General features: G+C 32.3%; 2 protein-coding genes across 2 annotated transcripts; one reads left to right on the top strand and one right to left on the bottom strand.

The window, feature by feature from the left end:
• Positions 1 to 75: 75 nt before the first annotated feature.
• LOC109596054 (death-inducer obliterator 1) lies at positions 76 to 10,346 on the bottom strand. The gene is made up of 17 exons (XM_020011510.2): positions 10,190 to 10,346; positions 9,534 to 9,658; positions 9,367 to 9,480; positions 7,856 to 9,309; positions 7,555 to 7,694; positions 6,845 to 7,094; positions 6,569 to 6,787; positions 6,360 to 6,497; positions 5,991 to 6,302; positions 3,408 to 3,803; positions 3,202 to 3,346; positions 2,613 to 3,149; positions 2,311 to 2,556; positions 1,946 to 2,254; positions 1,582 to 1,839; positions 953 to 1,401; positions 76 to 887 (listed from the first exon to the last, which is right to left on the bottom strand). The coding sequence occupies exons 2-17, from the start codon at positions 9,646 to 9,648 to the stop codon at positions 492 to 494; spliced, it is 5,478 nt and encodes a 1,825-aa protein (XP_019867069.2). The 5' UTR covers positions 9,649 to 9,658; positions 10,190 to 10,346; the 3' UTR covers positions 76 to 491.
• A 5,249-nt stretch (positions 10,347 to 15,595) lies between these two features.
• Positions 15,596 to 17,661, top strand: LOC109596053 (tubulin alpha-1A chain-like). Its single transcript, XM_049966664.1, has 2 exons — positions 15,596 to 15,685; positions 16,242 to 17,661. Exons 1-2 carry the CDS (start codon positions 15,683 to 15,685, stop codon positions 17,577 to 17,579), a joined length of 1,341 nt encoding a protein of 446 aa, XP_049822621.1. The 5' UTR covers positions 15,596 to 15,682; the 3' UTR covers positions 17,580 to 17,661.
• The last annotated feature ends 942 nt before the right edge of the window (positions 17,662 to 18,603 follow it).

The following is an 18,603-nucleotide window of genomic DNA, read 5'->3' as shown; positions in this document are numbered from 1 at the left end:
TTTTAATTTCCACTTACCAGATTTTACAGGGGAGAATAAGGCTAATAAGTATGAACAATGCTCTTTTTATTAATATTGTAAAAAATAAAAATTGTATCGCAACTAATTGTCAATAGAAACAAAATTCAATAGAAATGATTATAGAAGATCAATTTGAAATGAATGAAATTTCTACCTATATATTTACAAGCCTATTATATAACTAATAGATTAAATACATTCTATTTATTAACTAGTATTCAATGAAACTTACAAAATAACTTTGTACATAAAAAATTTCACTATACAATAATATTTACAAATAGTATAAGTATATAATTTATAATAAAGAAATTACTAAAAATATTAATATTAGATTTTGTGTACTGTAACATTTTTTAATCCCTTGTTAACTAAAATTGGATATTGATATTTCACGAGTGTTAACACAACAAAAAGCAATGCTTACACCATTCATAAACACTATACTCTGTAGGCCATTTAAAAGTCCACTATATTACTTCATCATCGTCTAAACCAGGAACGGGGGGTAAATTAAGTTCTAACTTAAACTTCTTTGTTGGTGGAGGAGGAACCGGTGCACTAGTTACGGGATTGCGCTTCTTAACATCATTCGTTTCCGCTAGCATCTCTGCAGCTTTTCTAATTAGATCTTCTTCAGACAATGTACTCAACAGACTGCTAGATCTTTCCGTATCCGCGACCGGCGAATTCACTGTTGCAGGTTTAATTTTGGGTTTGTTGGGCAACACCAAAGGTATCGTATTGGTGGATAAGTCCATGTTGGAAGTTTGTGGAGGGGTTTGCAACCGTTTTGGGAATGATTTGGGCAATATTAAGGGAATCGTTAAGTCTGATGATCCTGACACCTCGGATGTGTCGTTAACCTGGAATAAATAGAAGTGGTTTTATTAATATTTTTATGCAAATCGCCAAGTTAAATAATACTTACCGACATATCGGAACCATCTGTTGTTGACGCCGCTTCAATCGTCTTAATACTGTCCAGTATCTGTTGCAGGTTGCTGGGCAGTGCGATGTTAGCTAGAGCCGACGTCCCTAACTCGCTGGTTTTCGACGCGGTCACAATATTCTTTGATATACTGTTGATCTCAGACTTTTGCATCTCAATCTTCTTGTTGATTTCCTCCATTTGACGTTGAATGTCGTGGGCCGAACTCGGTAGGCTAGCTGGAGGAGACATCAATCCTGGTATCACTGTCGACGGCGTTGGTGAGGCGATCGGAAGACTCGCCTTCGGTGCGACCGTGTACTTATATAAAGATGGAGGCGTAATCTTGGACTCTAAAATATTTGAAGGCAGGGGCGGTGGAGGCACAGTTGGGTCCATGGGGGGCAGAGTTGAATCAGGATCTGAATCTTCCGGACTATACGGCTCGTCTAAGTAGTTAAAAGATTTATTAATAATTGATTCATCAATGATTTCAAGATAATGATGTAAAGGTATAAATCAGGAAAAATGCTTCACTACTGTATTTGTGAATCTATCATTGTATGCATGAAACAAGAACAGATATTCCAAACTTTTATTTTATTAATTTATAGCATTACTAATTTTACCTTCTTCATTAGTTGGAGATGGCACAACCGGCAATGGTAATTTGCTCAATCTGGGATCCTTAACTGGTGGTGGCGTGTAACTTCTAGAGGGTGCTGGTGCAACAGCAGGCGCACCTAATCCCGGCGTTATTGGAGGCGTCTCTACCCGAGTTCGTTTCAAAACTGGTAAAGGATTGACAGGCGCCTCAGTGTACGGCCGTTTCCGCTTGTCCCGGACAATGATGCCAAGTAACAGGGCTGGCCGTGACTCTTCAAAGCCTTAAAGGAAAAAAAATGTGAAATTAATGTAAAAATATTTTATTAATAAATTATTATTCCAATTGTTTTGCCTGTTAAGTTATTAAATAATTTACATGAAACTTACCTGGTCCATTAAGAGGAAGAAGAGCTTGTGGAATGGGTGTCTGCGGGGCAAGAGGTAAAATATAAAAATCCTTAACAGCCTTGTTTGTACTTTTCACCACCCCCAATCGAGTCCGACTGCTGAGATAGCTATACAAGGCCAAATATGGCATTTTTTCTTCTACGTTGGTAGCCGTAAGCCTAACCAGTGAGATCATTTTACTGTTTGAGCACTTCATTTTGCTTATGTAATCCCAAACGGTTTCCGGCGATATTCTTCCGACAATGTCTAGGTGTGATGAGAGTTCTTTTCCAAGACCATGACAATCACCTATAAATTATAATAATTAGTACCAATCTGAATAATAGTTATTTATAGTTGTTTACCTGATACTTCATGAGCGGTGATTGATATTTGTGCCACGTCAATCATACTGATTGTACCACGCCAAATTTCTGACGAGGCCTGTTTGGCTGGAGGTGAAGTACTCCGCACTTCCGTCGAGTTCTTACCCTTCTCCGCAACTGATTTATCAGTGGAAGACGTGTTGCTTTCATCCGGATCAGCATTCCTGGGTGGTGTGGGTATTGTAACTGTTGATGATGGCTCATGGTCACTGTCACTTTCAGCGGCTACATAAAAAAATCGTTTAAAATTCCTAATAAACTAATAACAATTTGATGCTTACCAGGCACAATATCTTCTTGAGGCACGTGCTTCCAAAGTCTGTCCTCCAACGGTGGAACAATTTTGTTAACAACCAACTTATCCAATATCTCCTTTGACTTTGGATCAAGTTTTGAAGTTTCAATCGGAACATCTTTCTTGTGTTTGGAACTTTTGTGCGACTTTCGGTGTTTATCTCTGTCCCTTTCCCTCTCCCGTTCCCTGCTCCTGGACCTTTTCTTGTCCTTCCGAGAGGTGTGGTCCTTACTTCTGCTACGTTTCCCACTCTTATCCTTGTCACGACTTGTAGATCGTTTTCGGTGATGATCTTTGTCTTTGTCCTTGTCTTTATCTTTATCTTTATCTTTGTCTTTATCTCGACTCGATTTTCGCTCTTTATCTTTATGACTGTGTTTGGAACTGCTTCTTTTTTCCTTATCCTTATCTTTCTCAGATTTAGATTCGCCTTCTTCTAAACCGGAACCTTCAGTAAGACTTTTGATTACTTCAGTGTTGTCTATCTTTTCGTCTCGTCGTTCGTCTTCCAAAACTTGTTCACCTAATAATTTGGATATTAATGACTAAATTACAACTGAAGTTAAGCAACTTACCTTTATGAGTTTTTAATACATATTGTCTGCTAGAATTAAGTAACTCCAATTCAGATTTTTTAATCATATCGAGTTGATGTTTGGCCTCCCTTTCACGCCACATGGCTAGTTCCTGACTTGCAAGATCGTCAGAAGATAATCGAACCTTTAAATGATAATAAATAATTTATTTATATCCTTGTATAACTACAATATAAATTACATACCAATTCGTACGGGTTAATTGATTTTTCGCATATCCGTCTCCATAAAGTTTGATTTTTCACGTCTTTAATATTAAAAATCAAACTTCTGTATTTGTTCCTGTACTTCATTCCAGTATCACCAAAGCACTTGTACAATTGCGACTCGATTTCCGAGGAAATGGCACGAACCTCATCTTCAGTTAATTTGATGTCTTCCACCATTTTTAGTCGATTTGTGAGCTGTTCGAACAAGGTCTTTTTAACATTTTCCCGTATGTTTTCCGGTTGCTTAGCCGCTGATGGCGTGGCTCCTTGTTCCTGTTGCCGGGACTTTGGCGTCTTCAAAGGTACAGGCTTATTTTCCTTAACTTGTTGTTGCGGTGATTTTGAAGGAGTCCTAAGGGTTGTTTGTACAACCTAAAAATAAATAGCATTAAATTATGTGATTTAATCTCATCAACATATTTAAGGAAATAAAGAATTCTACTTTTTATAATTTTAATGACTTATATTATTTATTACACAATTTATACATCATTTTGGCAAGATTTAAAGAAAAATAGATAATAATAAAGTAAAATATTTAAAAATAGTCAACATTTCATTTTTTCATCTCCACAGTCCTGACCAGAAAATTTTCACTTAATTTAATATTTTAATTTCCTTTTAATATTTGTTTTTTTTAAGTTTTAAAAATGTTAAACCAGATAAAGCATAAATAACCAAAATTCTTGAGATATCATTTAAAAAGGATTAGTTTACTTTTATGTCCTGTAAAGAAAGAATCGTTTGTATTTATTTATATGTAATCCATATAAAATTTACATACAGTGGTTAGCTGTAGCTGTTAGCTAATTTAAAATTAAGCAGTTTCAGATGTTTCAAAAGGATATAATTGAAAATTTGTCCAGTAAGTATATAACAATATACTTATGCAAACTAACAAGTATGTATTTCAGTGAAGAAATCAGAAACAGAACTCAACAATACTAAAGTTTGCATAAAAATATATCCTCCAGACTTTTGGCGAAGGCAATTTTGGAATGATGAATCCAAGTTCCATAGAAGAGGATTAGATGGTAAACAATACGTTCGTCGTTCTCTAAATAAAAATTTGAGCCTTAGATACACATCCTTTTCTTGACATGTTATATTACCTAAGACATGAAGTTTTGATTAAAACACCAAAAACAGTTTGAACGAATTGTGTTTAATAATTGAAGAGTCGAATTCGAATGATTCTCACCGATATCTCGTTGAAATTATGCTTCGCCGTTTACACGAACAATGTGTACTCAATAAAATATAGAGTTATGTATAAATTGTTTAATAAAACCGACAATTAAACAAGTATAACAGTTTTATATTAAATTTAAATTAATATTTTGTGCGCAAGTTCATCAGAGGCACATTTAAATGTGCCTCTTCACGCCAATTCGTTTCATAAGTAAATTTGAATATTTCTATTCTGTTCCAACATTCGCGCATGCGCTTTAAGAGTTTCAATGGTAGGGGAACTGAGGCGTACCTCCAGCCAATGAGGTAACTCAAAATACCGACACAAATGAAGTTTCCGATCATTGTCGATTCTTCAGTTTCAAAAACTAGTCGTTCGTGTGGGTGCCCGGAGGTAAGATTTTTAATACATATTTTTTTATTACTATATAGCGACAACCACTAATAATACAAAAGAATTTATTAACATAAGAAATGTCGTTGACGTGATGATTTTTTTTAAATAAATGAGTAGTTCCAGTTTAAATTACTATGACAAAATGATTGTTATTAAAGAGTTAAACCGTCCAATTTCTAATTTAAATTCTTTTACAAATATGTGACAAAATGCCACGGATTTACCATGTATGGGTACAACAAATTTGATAAATGAAATATTTTTGTTTTTATATTTTTGTTCTATACATGTGCCTAACCAGATTCTAACCTCACAAACCACCTCTGAAACTGACTAATAAAAAATGTGTTACGCCGCCATCACGTGGTTATTACGCAATTGAATTTGTTTATATTACTCTGTAACTTGTGTAAACTATAGTATAATTATTTTAAATAGTATATAACTTTTTTATTGTGTTTAATTAAGTGTGCATTTTCTTATTAACATTAAGTGGTAATGAAAAGGTTGAGGCTTCCATGACCATTATTTCCATATCTATAGTTGTTCAGATTTATTGATAATGCGTGTTACTTCTCTTCCCTGCAGTGAACTTTAAAAACTTCATGTGTTTAGTACAAACAAGTTAATTAGTCCATGACATATATCAACTAATACATGGTTTAATGCTAATCGAATTGGGTTGATAGAATGGCTTGCCCAATCACTAGAGTCTGGTGTTAACAAGAAACCTTTCTAGAAAAATCGAGTAATATGAGTGAAAGTTAGACCCATTTAATAATAAAAAATTAAAAGCATATTTAGTTTTACTTCAATTAACAACATATAAATAATATATTAATGTACATATTTATAAAGTGTCTCATACATTTGGCAAAGGCTGCAAACAAATTACTTTTTTAAATTAAATCTATCTAATTATCAATGACAAAGGTACACCCAACATAAACATTATAATCTAGCTAAATTACCTTAGTTTTCACTGGTGTTGTTGTGGGGGTTGTCGCAACGGTAGCGTTGGTAGCATTGGTTACATTGGTAGTAATTGTTACTATTTTGGAGGTAGGATTAATGAGCTTAGTAGTTTTCAGCTGACTAGCTGACACCTGTTTGCTGATGATTTTAAACTGAGGGGCTTTTGTAGGCGTTTTCACCTGTAAAGCATGTTTAGGTGCGTGTTTTAATACGCCAACATTGACTCCTTTATTCTGGATTGCCAATGAAACACCTTCGGAGTCGGTGTTTCTAACAAGCTTCAACTTGGACTGGGTCATATTTGCGGCCTAAACAGAACCATTTATAGTGAGTACTATTAACGAATAGGGTAAAAGATGTCTTACCTTAGCTGTCACCACTTTTCCACCCGACCTAACAGCTTCAAAAGTGGGGTGATCCTTTAACCACTGGTCTAAGTTGGCAGCACTGGGCGCCTTATTGCCTGTCAACATATGTCCAGTGGCCCGATCATAAACGACCGCCTGCGATAATAAAAGTGTTACACATATAATCACATTACAAGTTAATTATGAGGAAATTTATGTAAACTTACCCTTTCTACATTGTTAGCTTGAACCAATATGCACGCTTCACTGCAGAAGATGGAGTTCTTCCTGGCCGGTTTCTGACAGACTACACAAGGCACCGAAGAACCCGAGGGAGTACTCTCCGACTTCTTGCTACTTTCCACGCTGTCCGTCGAGGCCCTCGAATTCCTTGAAGCCTTTCGCACCCTCCGAGCTGCCGCCTGCGGTCGCCTTAATGAAGGATCCTGAAATATTGACAACCGTAAAAAATCCAACCAAAATTAAGTCAAATTTCGAATTACTTTGCAAAACAAACAGATCCATTCTTTGCCCTCGGACTCCATCTGCTGGCCCATTGCCTTGGTGATGTTCACGCACTTGCCGTGGTACCATTCTTCGCATGTGTCGCAGCATATCATGAACCGGTTGTTGTGGGGTTGATTGCATATGCACCACAATTTGTTCGGGTCATCTTCCGATTCCTCTTCCTCGCCGGAACTGTCCAGTTCGTTGCCGGACACGTGTTCATCGTCCAGCGGCTTGTGAATCGGTCTGTAAATCAATTTTAACGTATTGGTAACAGGAATCGAATATCATGTTTTATATACAGGATAATTATCAGAAAAGTTTTTTACTGGTCACACGTAACGTAATGTTTAATACTCTTAAATTTTTGATAACAATCAATATTGTCTACCTGAAGGATATATTATAAATAACATTGTTCAGAGTTGTTATTTAAAATACAATTTTTTGGAGACTTTTTTTGTTAATTTGTTTACAAAACTGTCATTTAATTTTTATTTTCACTTGATGTATTTAAGTGTTTAGAAATCTGATATGTTGACTTTGTGATAATCACGACATGACGTCAATTCGTAATATCTGAAATAGTAACACTGATATCAAGGAATTTAATGTAATGTAAACAGATAAGGAGATTAATATCAGTAACAAGCAATGCAGTTATGAGGCAATTTGTTATTCACTGAATTTTTAGTGTTTTACTCACTTAAATGGAGAAGGTTTTTCTTCATCTTTCTTCTTGTTTCTACTTCTTGTTGCAGGACGTTCAATTGGCGGGATTGTGACAATTCTTCCGTCTGGTCGGACTATTTGTGTTCCCTTTTGAGAGGCATCACCGTTTATATCCTGCAATCATATATGTCGCATAAAACTATTGGCCAGATAAGGAAAACGAGTGTTTGTTTTTTTAGATAATATTCTATTTAATAAATTACTACAAAAAACTATACTACATATTCATATGTATATAAAAACTAAACATGCTTAATTAGTCCAGAATTATTCACCTGAAGTGGAGCAGTATTGTTTTGAACAATGTTTGGATCTATTGTCATTTGCTCTTGCATTGTAGGATCAAGAACCAAATTTCCTTCATTTATTCCTTTATCAATAACATTTTGAAGTTCAGTATTGTCCACAAGGGACTTGGCTACCTGATACAAGATATCTTCAGGGATCAAGTCATTATTCAAGTTGTCCAGCAATGTTTGGTCTATTAAACCTGTTCCATCTAAATTTAAATTATCATCAGTTTGATTAAAGTCACCAATTGGGGCACTTGCATCAGTTTGGTCATTCATTAACATGGAATTTGCGATTGAGTCTAAATCCATTTGTTCAGTAGATTTAGTCCTAGTTTCAACTTTTTTCACTTCCAGTGCTTTTGGTTCTATTTTAGTTTTCTCATCAATACTCGTTCTTTTAGATTTATCCAAACTTGGACGACGATCTTTACTTTTGTCAACATTTTTAGTTCCTTTTGCTTCTCCACCAATTTTACCATCAACACTAAGTCTCTCTTGTTTCGTGGGTGAATGTGATGACTCTGAACTATTTCTACTTCTCTCTGATACAATTTTAGCTGGTTTTGTAGGTGATGGTTCTGTTGGTGTTTGTGGTTCCTTTCCTCCCACTCTCCGAATAATGTCTGGTGTTGAGAACAGGGCAAAATCATCGGGAATAGGCTTTGGAGTTTTCTTTTCTTTCTTTATTATCGTTTTTTTGTCTGTAGGTGTCTCTGGAGCTTTTTGTTCCAAAGCCTTATCTTTGGTACTTTCAACTTTTTCTAATTTAATTTCAGACTTATCTTTAATTTCTAATTTCAGTTCTTTCTTGGGTATTAAAAGTTTTGGTGATTTTGGTGGCTTGGATTCTGATTTCACCCTTCTACCACCTCTTTTTAATTTAGGTTTGTAATCGTCTTCTAGTTCAAAATCGGAATCATTGTCGTCATCATTAAAATCAATATCAAAATCATCTTCTGATCCATAATTTTCGTCATCACTAAGCTTTTCTTGTTTGATTTTCAAATGTTTTGTTATTGATTTATGAGATTTTGCCACAGAAAGGCTTTTTGCTCTTTGTCTAATTTTTGGAGTTTCCTCATTTGAAGCACTACTTCCTTGTTTTGGTGTATCACATTTCCCTGACAAAAGGTCAGATGCTTTAGGTGAATCTTGTGGTTCAATTTTTACTTTAACAGAATGCAAACTTGAAGGAACTTTTGAGGCTGAAACTGGTTCTTGAACAGTCTGTGGTGCTGGTGTTTTGGGAGGCAATTCTTCTCCTCCATCCAGGATACTCAGTGTTTTTGCTAGTTCATCTTCTTCATTCTTTTTATCTACTACTTTTGCAGATACATATGGGGTGTAATCATGATCCAACCTGAAATTATGTAAATTTCTGGCAATTTCTTCTAAGTTAAGTGGTTTTGGTGGTGGTGGTGCTTGTTGAGGAACTTCTGGAACACAAATATTATAAACTTATATCAGTACAAAATGCCAGTGGTATTCCTTACCATTAATATCTGCATCAGGCATATATGTCAAGTTATCTATCGATACATCAATAGCATTCCCATCATTTTTATTTATATGCATGATCTGGATATTTGTTGAACCTGTCTTGGAGTCTAAAAAATATATTTGTTAATTCTAGAAGATGGCAAATTGTAAGCCAAGTTACTTAGGAAGGATTCCACACTCTTTCTGTCAGGAGTAACTGTTCCATCCTCTCCTACTAACAGAAATAGACTGTCATTGAGGGCATCATCAGTTACTTTAACAACACTGTTAGCCATTGGTAGATCTCTTAAAAATAAAAACAATGTTAAAATTTATTATATATATACACATTTATCATATCTTTTATATATTATTGCTTTTGATTCTTTGAACCAATGAATTTATATGGATAAACAGGGTATATTCCCTATAGGATTTTTGAAAGTAAGGAAGTTTAAAGGGGAATGTGAGGTTATATGTTATTCTAAAACATTTAAAAATAAATAACACAAGTTCATAAGGTTTTTGAGGATATCCTTTATTTAACACAATAATATTAAAAGATATGACAAATTTAGCGGCTTTATTACAAATAACATGCAGAATGTTTTTCTACCGTTTCTAGTAGACTTGTTTGAACTGCCAAAATAACGAAATTATGTATCTCCAAGTATCGGAATTATTAAAAAGTCACAAAATTAACAAATTTGATCACAATAATACACGAAAACGTTAGATAAAGTACATAAGTAAATTGCCCGCCTATTATTAATAGTTAGGCGAGGTGTAATCAATCGCACTTGGTGTTTGTTTATTGATCGTCTGCGATTCACTTACGATGTTTTCACACTTCACTGGCGCATTCACATGTTCTATAACAAGTAAATTTAATAAAAACTCTGTCGAACATCACAGGCAATGTATCTATTATTATTTACAAGGCATTTTCTTGAATAATGCTTCAGCGTCCATTTTGTGAATTAGATGATGGCACGCCGAAATGTCAAATTATTACAGGTGTCTGTAATTTCAAGCGCCCAACACTATATCACCAATCACGTACTACCAACTGCATGTTCCTTAGTTAAGGCTTATTCACACAATACAATACTAAACGTGAAGATACATTTAGAACAAAATAATCACTCATGAATACAATTTTTGAAAGTAATATTACGTGTTACTTTTGGTAAACACCATTTTATCACTGTCTTATACTGTGGTATCTAGAGAAATGGCATAAAATTTAATTCAAAATTTATCCAGTAAATATATTAAATATACATCAATTTTCTATTTCTTTAACAATACTCTTAATAGTTAGAATTTATTATTTGTAGAATTTATATTACTTTATTGGATAAACCACTTTCAGTGGGAATAAAGAAGTACCCCAAATAATAATTAACATGAAAAATTAAGGTCTAAATATTGTTGTCATTACTGAAAGTTTATGATGTACCCGAAAAAATAGTTTACAATATTATTAACAAATATGAAATAGCACACTCCTTTAAACATACAAAAAGACAACGTGCTGACAAGTATAAATAAAAAAAGAAAAAGAACTGAAATTAAATTATCTTCCAAAATTTTGGCGAAGACTATTCTTTAGGATGATGAATCCAAGTTTTACAGAATAAGATTAGAAGGTAAACAATACGTTCCTCGTCTTCTAAATACAAGTTTGAACCCTAGATACATTATAAAAACTTTAAAACACGGTTGAGGAAATAAGATATCATAAGAGATATAATAGAATCATTACTAATGATAATTTACCAGTTGACTTTGCAACTTTAAATATAATTAAAAATAATATTCAGATTGTAGATTTTGTAATTTTGTCATTCTCGGATAAATTTACGTCCAATTGCATGTGCCGTATCTTCTATACGCACCTTTATCGTAGTACGAAGAATTTCCAGTATTTCTAAAAGATGGCGCGATTAAATTCGCAAACAAAGACTGCAAAATCATACGATTTGTTAACAGAAGAATTCATCATTTTTTCAATGTCTTATCAGTGATTAAACGTTGAAGCTTCTGAACCTTTTAACATCGTTATATTTGAAGGCGGGGCGTCCTAATGTTGACAGTTCAAAAAGCAATGGTAAATTTCTATTAAAATTTTTTTACCTTCAACAATTTTTTAATCGTAATGGAAGTATTTTAGATTAGATTTTTATAAATTAAATTATCTTTACGAATATAAAAAATGGTGAAAGAAAATTCGACTAAGTGTTCAGCACTGCCTTTTAGATTGGCAACATTGGGATATACATAGGTTCTGATTTCAAAATTTAGAGATGTGCCAATTTATAAAAAAATTAAGCAACAAACACTTATGCCAGTTTTTCTTTAGATCTTCTGAAAAAACAAATTAAAAGGTACTGAACCTTCAAAACCAATTTTCTATAACTTCTGGATTATTCTGGCTAAATAAAAAAATTAAAGAAAGAGTTTTGGATACCAATCGGTTTCTCACCAGTCTTTGACAAATTTTTGTAGATTAAGTATAAAAAATAAATAAATATTAACACTTTAACTAATTAATTCATGGATAGAAAACAATTTGCAAATGGGGGCCTGTTTTAGATATATAATTTACATAACAGACTTGCAAATTATACACGCGTTAATACCAAAGTCTTATTATACCCCTCATCTTCATAACAAAGTGTACATTTATCTTTATTATTTGATTTGTCCATCTGACTTTCGTCGCCCTGTTTATCCTCAAGACATTATTTCCTGACCATATATTTGTATACATATAACTATTTCCATGTGATTATTGTTTGGCAATATGATGTATACTCTTCTGCAAATACTTATAGTAGTTCCACTAAAAACGGTGACATTTACTTTTTAACTACTAATTGCACACTTTCGTGGCGGTAAACGTCAAATTTTGAAATGTAACTTTGCTAGGCTAAAAAATTTGTAATAATCTTTACTTACTTATTATTAGCATTAAATCCATCCGACGGATCTTCAAATAAACTGTTATCAGGAATGTCGTTAATGTTAACATATTTAAGAATTTGTTCGTCAGAAGAAAACATAGCTGTACTACACTAGACTATATATGATTTGACAGCAAAGTATCTATGGATACGTATAACATGCAGTTTTTTAAAATAAATTCTTATTAAATATTATTTTTGAATTCAAATCTTATAAAAAGAAACTAAAGTAGAGAGTGGAAACGTGTGGGAGTAAAAAAAATAAAAAAGACATTGAAACTATACCTAAGTGAGTGTTTAATCTGCATCTTTCAGTAGTCTGCAACATTGGTGGAAAATGTTTATTATTTGTCATTAAATTAATCGAAAATATTTCATTGCTTCAAAATAACCACACAAAAATTTTGTCACATCTACAGTGGTGGCTAGGGAGTAGCATTCATTTCTATCTTAACGTTAAGAGCGGCGTCTCCATGTGTTAATTTCCCCACAAAAACGCCGTCGACGACATGGAACAAAACTCAAAAACTACGCAATCAATCTATTTCAAATTTTGGATGTGGATTAATAAATGTTTGGTCTTTGACATGATATAGTTTTAAAGACTTAATATTCTTTGATAATTAAGATATTAATTGTCAATTTTGGGTCATTTTTACCATGTTTATGCAGCAAATAACTCAAGAAATAAAAAATATTTTGGAAAATAAAATAGGTCATGTTAAACATATTTAACAAGATTGTAAAGTGACAAATTTACGATAAAAATATTGAGTTTTTTAGATTTGCTCCAAATTAGTAAAATAATAAAATTTCATATGTAGACCAGAAAATCATAGAAATCTGTAAGTATAAGTGATTGTGGCATAAAAAATCATGTGTTCTACTCATTATTCATAGATGGCCTATTGACTGGACGTATTTAGGTAAATTTGTATATTTTTATATCGGTTACTATGGCGGTACAAATTAGAATCCCTTCGTTTCATAATTACGCTACTAATTTCAGAATTACAAAGTTAATTAATTATTAACTATTATTCAAATTTAAGTTTAAATTATTTAAATAATATTTTTTTACCTGGAGATCTAAATAGAAATTTCAGCTTATTATTCAAAACAATTTAACATGATACAATATAATTTTCATTATCTGATAAATTAAATAATATTTCTCGACTTGTAACTGCAGTAAACTACTGCGTAAACTTGGTAATTTGAATCCTCAATTTATGGAAGGTATGCTTCAAAGTGAAACAAATTATTTTAAAAATTAACATTTTATTAAATTGTCATTTTTTGTACGCTTTTCCTGTGCTTCTCTGATGTAGGATTTAAACATTTTAAATTTCCCTCACTTCTGTTTAATACTATCTCTATATTATTATATTATAGTTCTATATTATTGTCTTTCATTGCCAAATAGTGTATTCGTTTTTTTAAAATCACCTATTCTAATGAATATCCAGATTTGAAAATCTTGTGAGAACATTTAACATTTTCGTTTTGAAAAATAATTCCTGAAAATATAAAATTTTAATTATAAAAATACACAATATAATTTATAAAAATTTTATACCATCCGGTGAATCACCTGAGTATCCATAAAGAACATCTACGAATAAATCAGCAGGTTTTACGATTTTATTGTATTCTTCTTAATTTTTTTATTGCTACTGATTCATTAATTTTCTCGTACTTCGTAGCATTTACAGAAAAAAATATTTCTTCCTAATTTTTTATCTATATTGTCACAAGATGTTCTTTCTTATAATTTTCGTCGTCAAAATTAGAAGCAGTAACCCGGTGCATTCCAAGAAAACATAAATATGAAATAATCTTAAAATTGTGACAAATACAAGTAAAAATTAATTGACTATATACGAAACATTAATACAGCAACATGAAAACAAAAAATTGAATACAACAACTTACCTGTAAGATTTTACAACAAATTATACTTTGCCATATGACTAAAATACATTTCAACACATAAAAATATACGCAGATCATAGCACTGGTTTGTACACCTCATCACTCTAAGGGTGCTAAAATATTTTTCGTGGACACAAGAGTATGTACTAAATGCAAATTCAGAGTTAGGGTCACTATGCTACACAATCAAAATCAAAACAATAATAATCGATTCAAGATTAGGTTACAACAATATGACATAAAACTGATTGACACTAATAAAAAGTCAATAACTGAATACATTATTAGATTTTTAATATATACTATTGTATTATTTTAATTTTATATAATTATTAATTTTATTAATTCAGTTAATAAAAATGTATTAAAAATTATTAAATTTGCTATAAATATGAGCTCCGTAGTGAGGACCAGTTCCATAAAAAAATTGCCCACGAACAATTTAGTACTGAATGTTTGATTCCTTTTCTAGTTAATGCCGCTCTTAATTAGAATGCAATAATTTATATTTTATTTAAAATTATTATTACATTATTCTCCCATTTTATTTTATTCGAATCAAAATAATTCAATTGCATCTTTGTGCAAACTTTTAGTCTTCGAATATTCTCTTTCTTTACTGAAATATATATTTGCAAGTTTTGTTCATTCAGTCTTCGTCTGAGCATATCAATTACTTTTTTAATGAGTAGGGTGATATCTCATTTGAAAGATATTTTTATTCTCTATTACATGTTATCTTGTTAACTCTTGTTATAATTTTCTTAATTACTCAACCTATTTTAATTAGAAAATAGCGTTAAATAGAGAGTGAAAATTTCAATTTTAAATGAGATATCTCAAGAATTTCTTTTTTAATTTACTATATTCGAGATAAATTTAAAAGTTTTGGGAGATGAAAACTATTTAGAAGAAACACAAGATTGGGATAACACAAAATCTAAGTAAAATACGAAAGAGCGATTCAACAAACTTTTGAGCTTTGATAAGTTATTGCATTTTATTGCAGTCCTCAGATGGACTGGGTGTACTCCAATAAAAACAATTTAAGGAAATATATTATTATTATCAATAATTCGCTTAATTCCTTTTATGATTTCCTGAAAAAAATCATAAAATGCGAATTTATGTATTATCCCGACGAAGTTTATAACGCAAATAATTTATAATAGGACAATTCATTTACGGTTAATGAGCTTTACCATTTCAATTAGTATTCAGCCGACTTTTGATAAAATACTTGGTTAGTAAATAAATAAATAAGTTTGATTCACTATCTAAGGACCACCCTTTATATAATTTTTTAACATTGCGTCCACCTGTAATTTAGAATAAAAAAATTCAAAAATCACTTTCCGTTATAAATTTACTGGTGTTTGTCCCGTTTAGTGTAAAAGTTTAACCGTCGTGTTTTTGAAATATCACAATGGTGAGTTAATGATGATACAAATAAGTATTTTACAATTCAGGGTCAAAAGTAACAATAAGCTATATATAAATAAAATTTAATTTACATTAATCTAGTTAACGTATTACAAACATTAAAAATAAGAATTTTATACATGTGGGAACCATTGATTAGAATTAAATAAGAATAAGAGAAGAAGAATAAATATGAGTATGTGTATTTACTAATGATTCTAAAATTTAAGTATTAACATCATCGTTAAATGGTTGAACATTTCCGAATGTCTCGACCACAAGGCGATTTGGTTATCAGTACTTGTATACTTAGTGAAGTAAAAACATTTGATATCTAATGATATAATAAGTGATTTAAATTTCTAGAGATTGTTAATAAATAACTCTAGTTTGAAATACACCTTACAAATTTGATTCATTACAATTAGAGCACAAGGCCATTGAGAACATCTCGTAAATTTAATTTTCTAGAAGGATAAATCCGCCGTGTGGTCAAAAAATTTGAACTGTGTCCGAATACGACTATTGTCTAGCAAACATTTAAATTGCAAAATTGTTTTCAGCGGGAATGCATATCTATCCACGTTGGACAGGCCGGAGTCCAAATGGGCAACGCCTGTTGGGAGCTCTATTGTCTAGAACACGGTATACAACCTGACGGTCAAATGAAAGTTAATGATTCACCCGTAGACCAAAGCTTTGGCACCTTCTTCAGCGAAACGGGTTGCGGTAGATACGTTCCGAGGACTGTTTTTGCAGATTTGGAGCCTTCGGTTATAGACGAATTAAGAACGGGAAACTACCGTCATCTGTTTCATCCGGAGCAACTTATTAATGGCAAAGAGGATGCTGCAAATAACTATGCTAGAGGTCATTATTCAGTTGGCAAGGAAATCATCGATTTGGTAATGGATAGAATACGTAAATTGTCTGATAATTGTGAGGGTCTTCAAGGATTTTTGGTGTTTCATTCATTCGGTGGTGGAACTGGCTCCGGTTTTACGTCGTTACTGATGGAACGTATGTCTGTTGATTATGGCAAAAAATCTAAACTGGAATTTGCTGTATATCCTGCACCCAGAATATCGACGGCTGTTGTCGAACCGTATAATTCTGTTCTATGCACGCATACCACATTAGAACATGCCGATTGTTCATTCATGGTAGACAACGAAGCCATCTATGAAATATGTAATAATAAGCTAGATATTGAACGGCCATCATATACTAACTTAAACAGACTCATTGGTCAAATTGTCTCGTCGATCACAGCGTCTCTCCGGTTCGATGGTGCTCTTAATGTAGACATTAATGAATTCCAAACTAATCTGGTACCCTATCCTCGAATTCACTTCCCGTTGGTTACATATGCTCCGGTAATATCAGCGGAGAAAGCCTTCCACGAACAACTGTCGGTTGCCCAACTCACAAACGCTTGTTTCCAACAAGAAAATCAAATGGTGAAATGCGACTTGCGCAAGGGCAAGTACATGGCTTGTTGCTTGTTGTATAGAGGCGACGTCGTACCCAAAGATGTCAATGGTGCCATATCACTAATCAAAACGAAAAGAACTATTAACTTTGTAGACTGGTGTCCGACAGGATTTAAAGTCGGAATCAATTATCAACCACCCACTGTGGTACCAGGAGGTGACTTGGCCAATGTTCAGCGTGCTGTTACCATGTTGTCGAACACCACAGCTATTGTTGAAGCCTGGTCTCGCCTCAATCAGAAATTCGATTACATGTACGGAAAACGGGCGTTCGTTCATTGGTACGTGGGTGAAGGAATGGAGGAGGGAGAGTTCGCTGAAGCACGAGAAGATTTAGCAGCACTAGAAAAGGATTATGAAGAAGTTGGTACGGATTCTTATGAAGATGAAATAGAGGAAGAATATTAAGTGCTAAATAAATTGTATATGTTTGTTAACCTTTTTATATCTGTTAAAATTGTTTTAAAATAAAATTAATTTTTAAATAGTAGTTATTTCAAATGCATACATTATTTAATTCAAATTATTGATTATATTGCAAGTAGATTTTGGCCTTAATTTTGAATTAAATATTAGTTTGTTGTGATGAATGTCTTTTAAATGTAAAATATAGTCCTCATTGCAACTGTCTAACTGTCCTTGGTATTCCTCTATCTGTAATTCTAATTTTTTCTTTTTTCAAGTAAAATGCCAATCAGTGAAAAAAAAAGGTTTTGTAACTAGATAAATTTTTCCTAGAATATTTTTCTACATATCATTTTATAGCAGCACGTGGATGTCCATAACATTCGTCCAGAGTTAATAACATATCGACATATTCAGACTTTGTCTACATTATTTTATCTGTTTAATTTTGTATTGTATGGAAATGACTTTAACTTTCTTCAAACGTTAAATCTGAAATATTTTAAAAATGTAGTAATTTTTTCTTCTAAATTGTACAAAGGATATGAAAAGATTAATAGTAAAAAAATAATAAATTCATTAAAATAAATAAATAAAATAAAAAATATCTCGAAATTTTATGGAGATATATTAGATGAATCAATATTTATCAGTGTTTTACTTTTCCCAAATTCAATCAATTTCTGAGGTTCCTTAAAAAAACGCAATTATTGTTTTTAGGATACAGAAAAGAATAATTAGATGTGTTTAACCTAAGACTACGGAAATTTTGCAAACCTTATTTTAGTCAGTAAAGTTGCTTGTGCCGTCAATATATTTTAAAAATTTAGTGTTGCTTGTTAAAAAACATTCAAGGATGAATATAATGTTACCCAGAGAGATAAGGTTACGCAAAAATTGTATTCTTTTGAAGGAAATTTAAATCAGTGATTGACCACTAAATATTTTCGTTTTAGTTTCCTGTTTGTTTTGACGTTGTTTTGTTGTGTTTGATACTTAGATTTGTTGGCAATTCTTTTAATTCATG

The sequence above is a fragment of the Aethina tumida genome, chromosome 4, assembly GCF_024364675.1.
Source record: "Aethina tumida isolate Nest 87 chromosome 4, icAetTumi1.1, whole genome shotgun sequence".
Lineage (NCBI taxonomy): Eukaryota > Metazoa > Arthropoda > Insecta > Coleoptera > Nitidulidae > Aethina > Aethina tumida.
This window is presented reverse-complemented; position numbering and strand designations above follow the sequence as displayed.

Excerpts from the sequence above, each read along its gene's own strand:
- LOC109596054 (XM_020011510.2), bottom strand. The coding sequence starts at position 9,648 with ATGGCTAACAGTGTTGTTAAAGTAACTGATGATGCCCTCAATGACAGT. Across the intron at positions 6,303-6,359 it reads GAAAAGTGGTGACAGCTAAG|GCCGCAAATATGACCCAGTC; the intron begins GTAAGACATCTT and ends GGTTCTGTTTAG. Across the intron at positions 2,557-2,612 it reads TCAAGAAGATATTGTGCCTG|CCGCTGAAAGTGACAGTGAC; the intron begins GTAAGCATCAAA and ends TTTTTTATGTAG.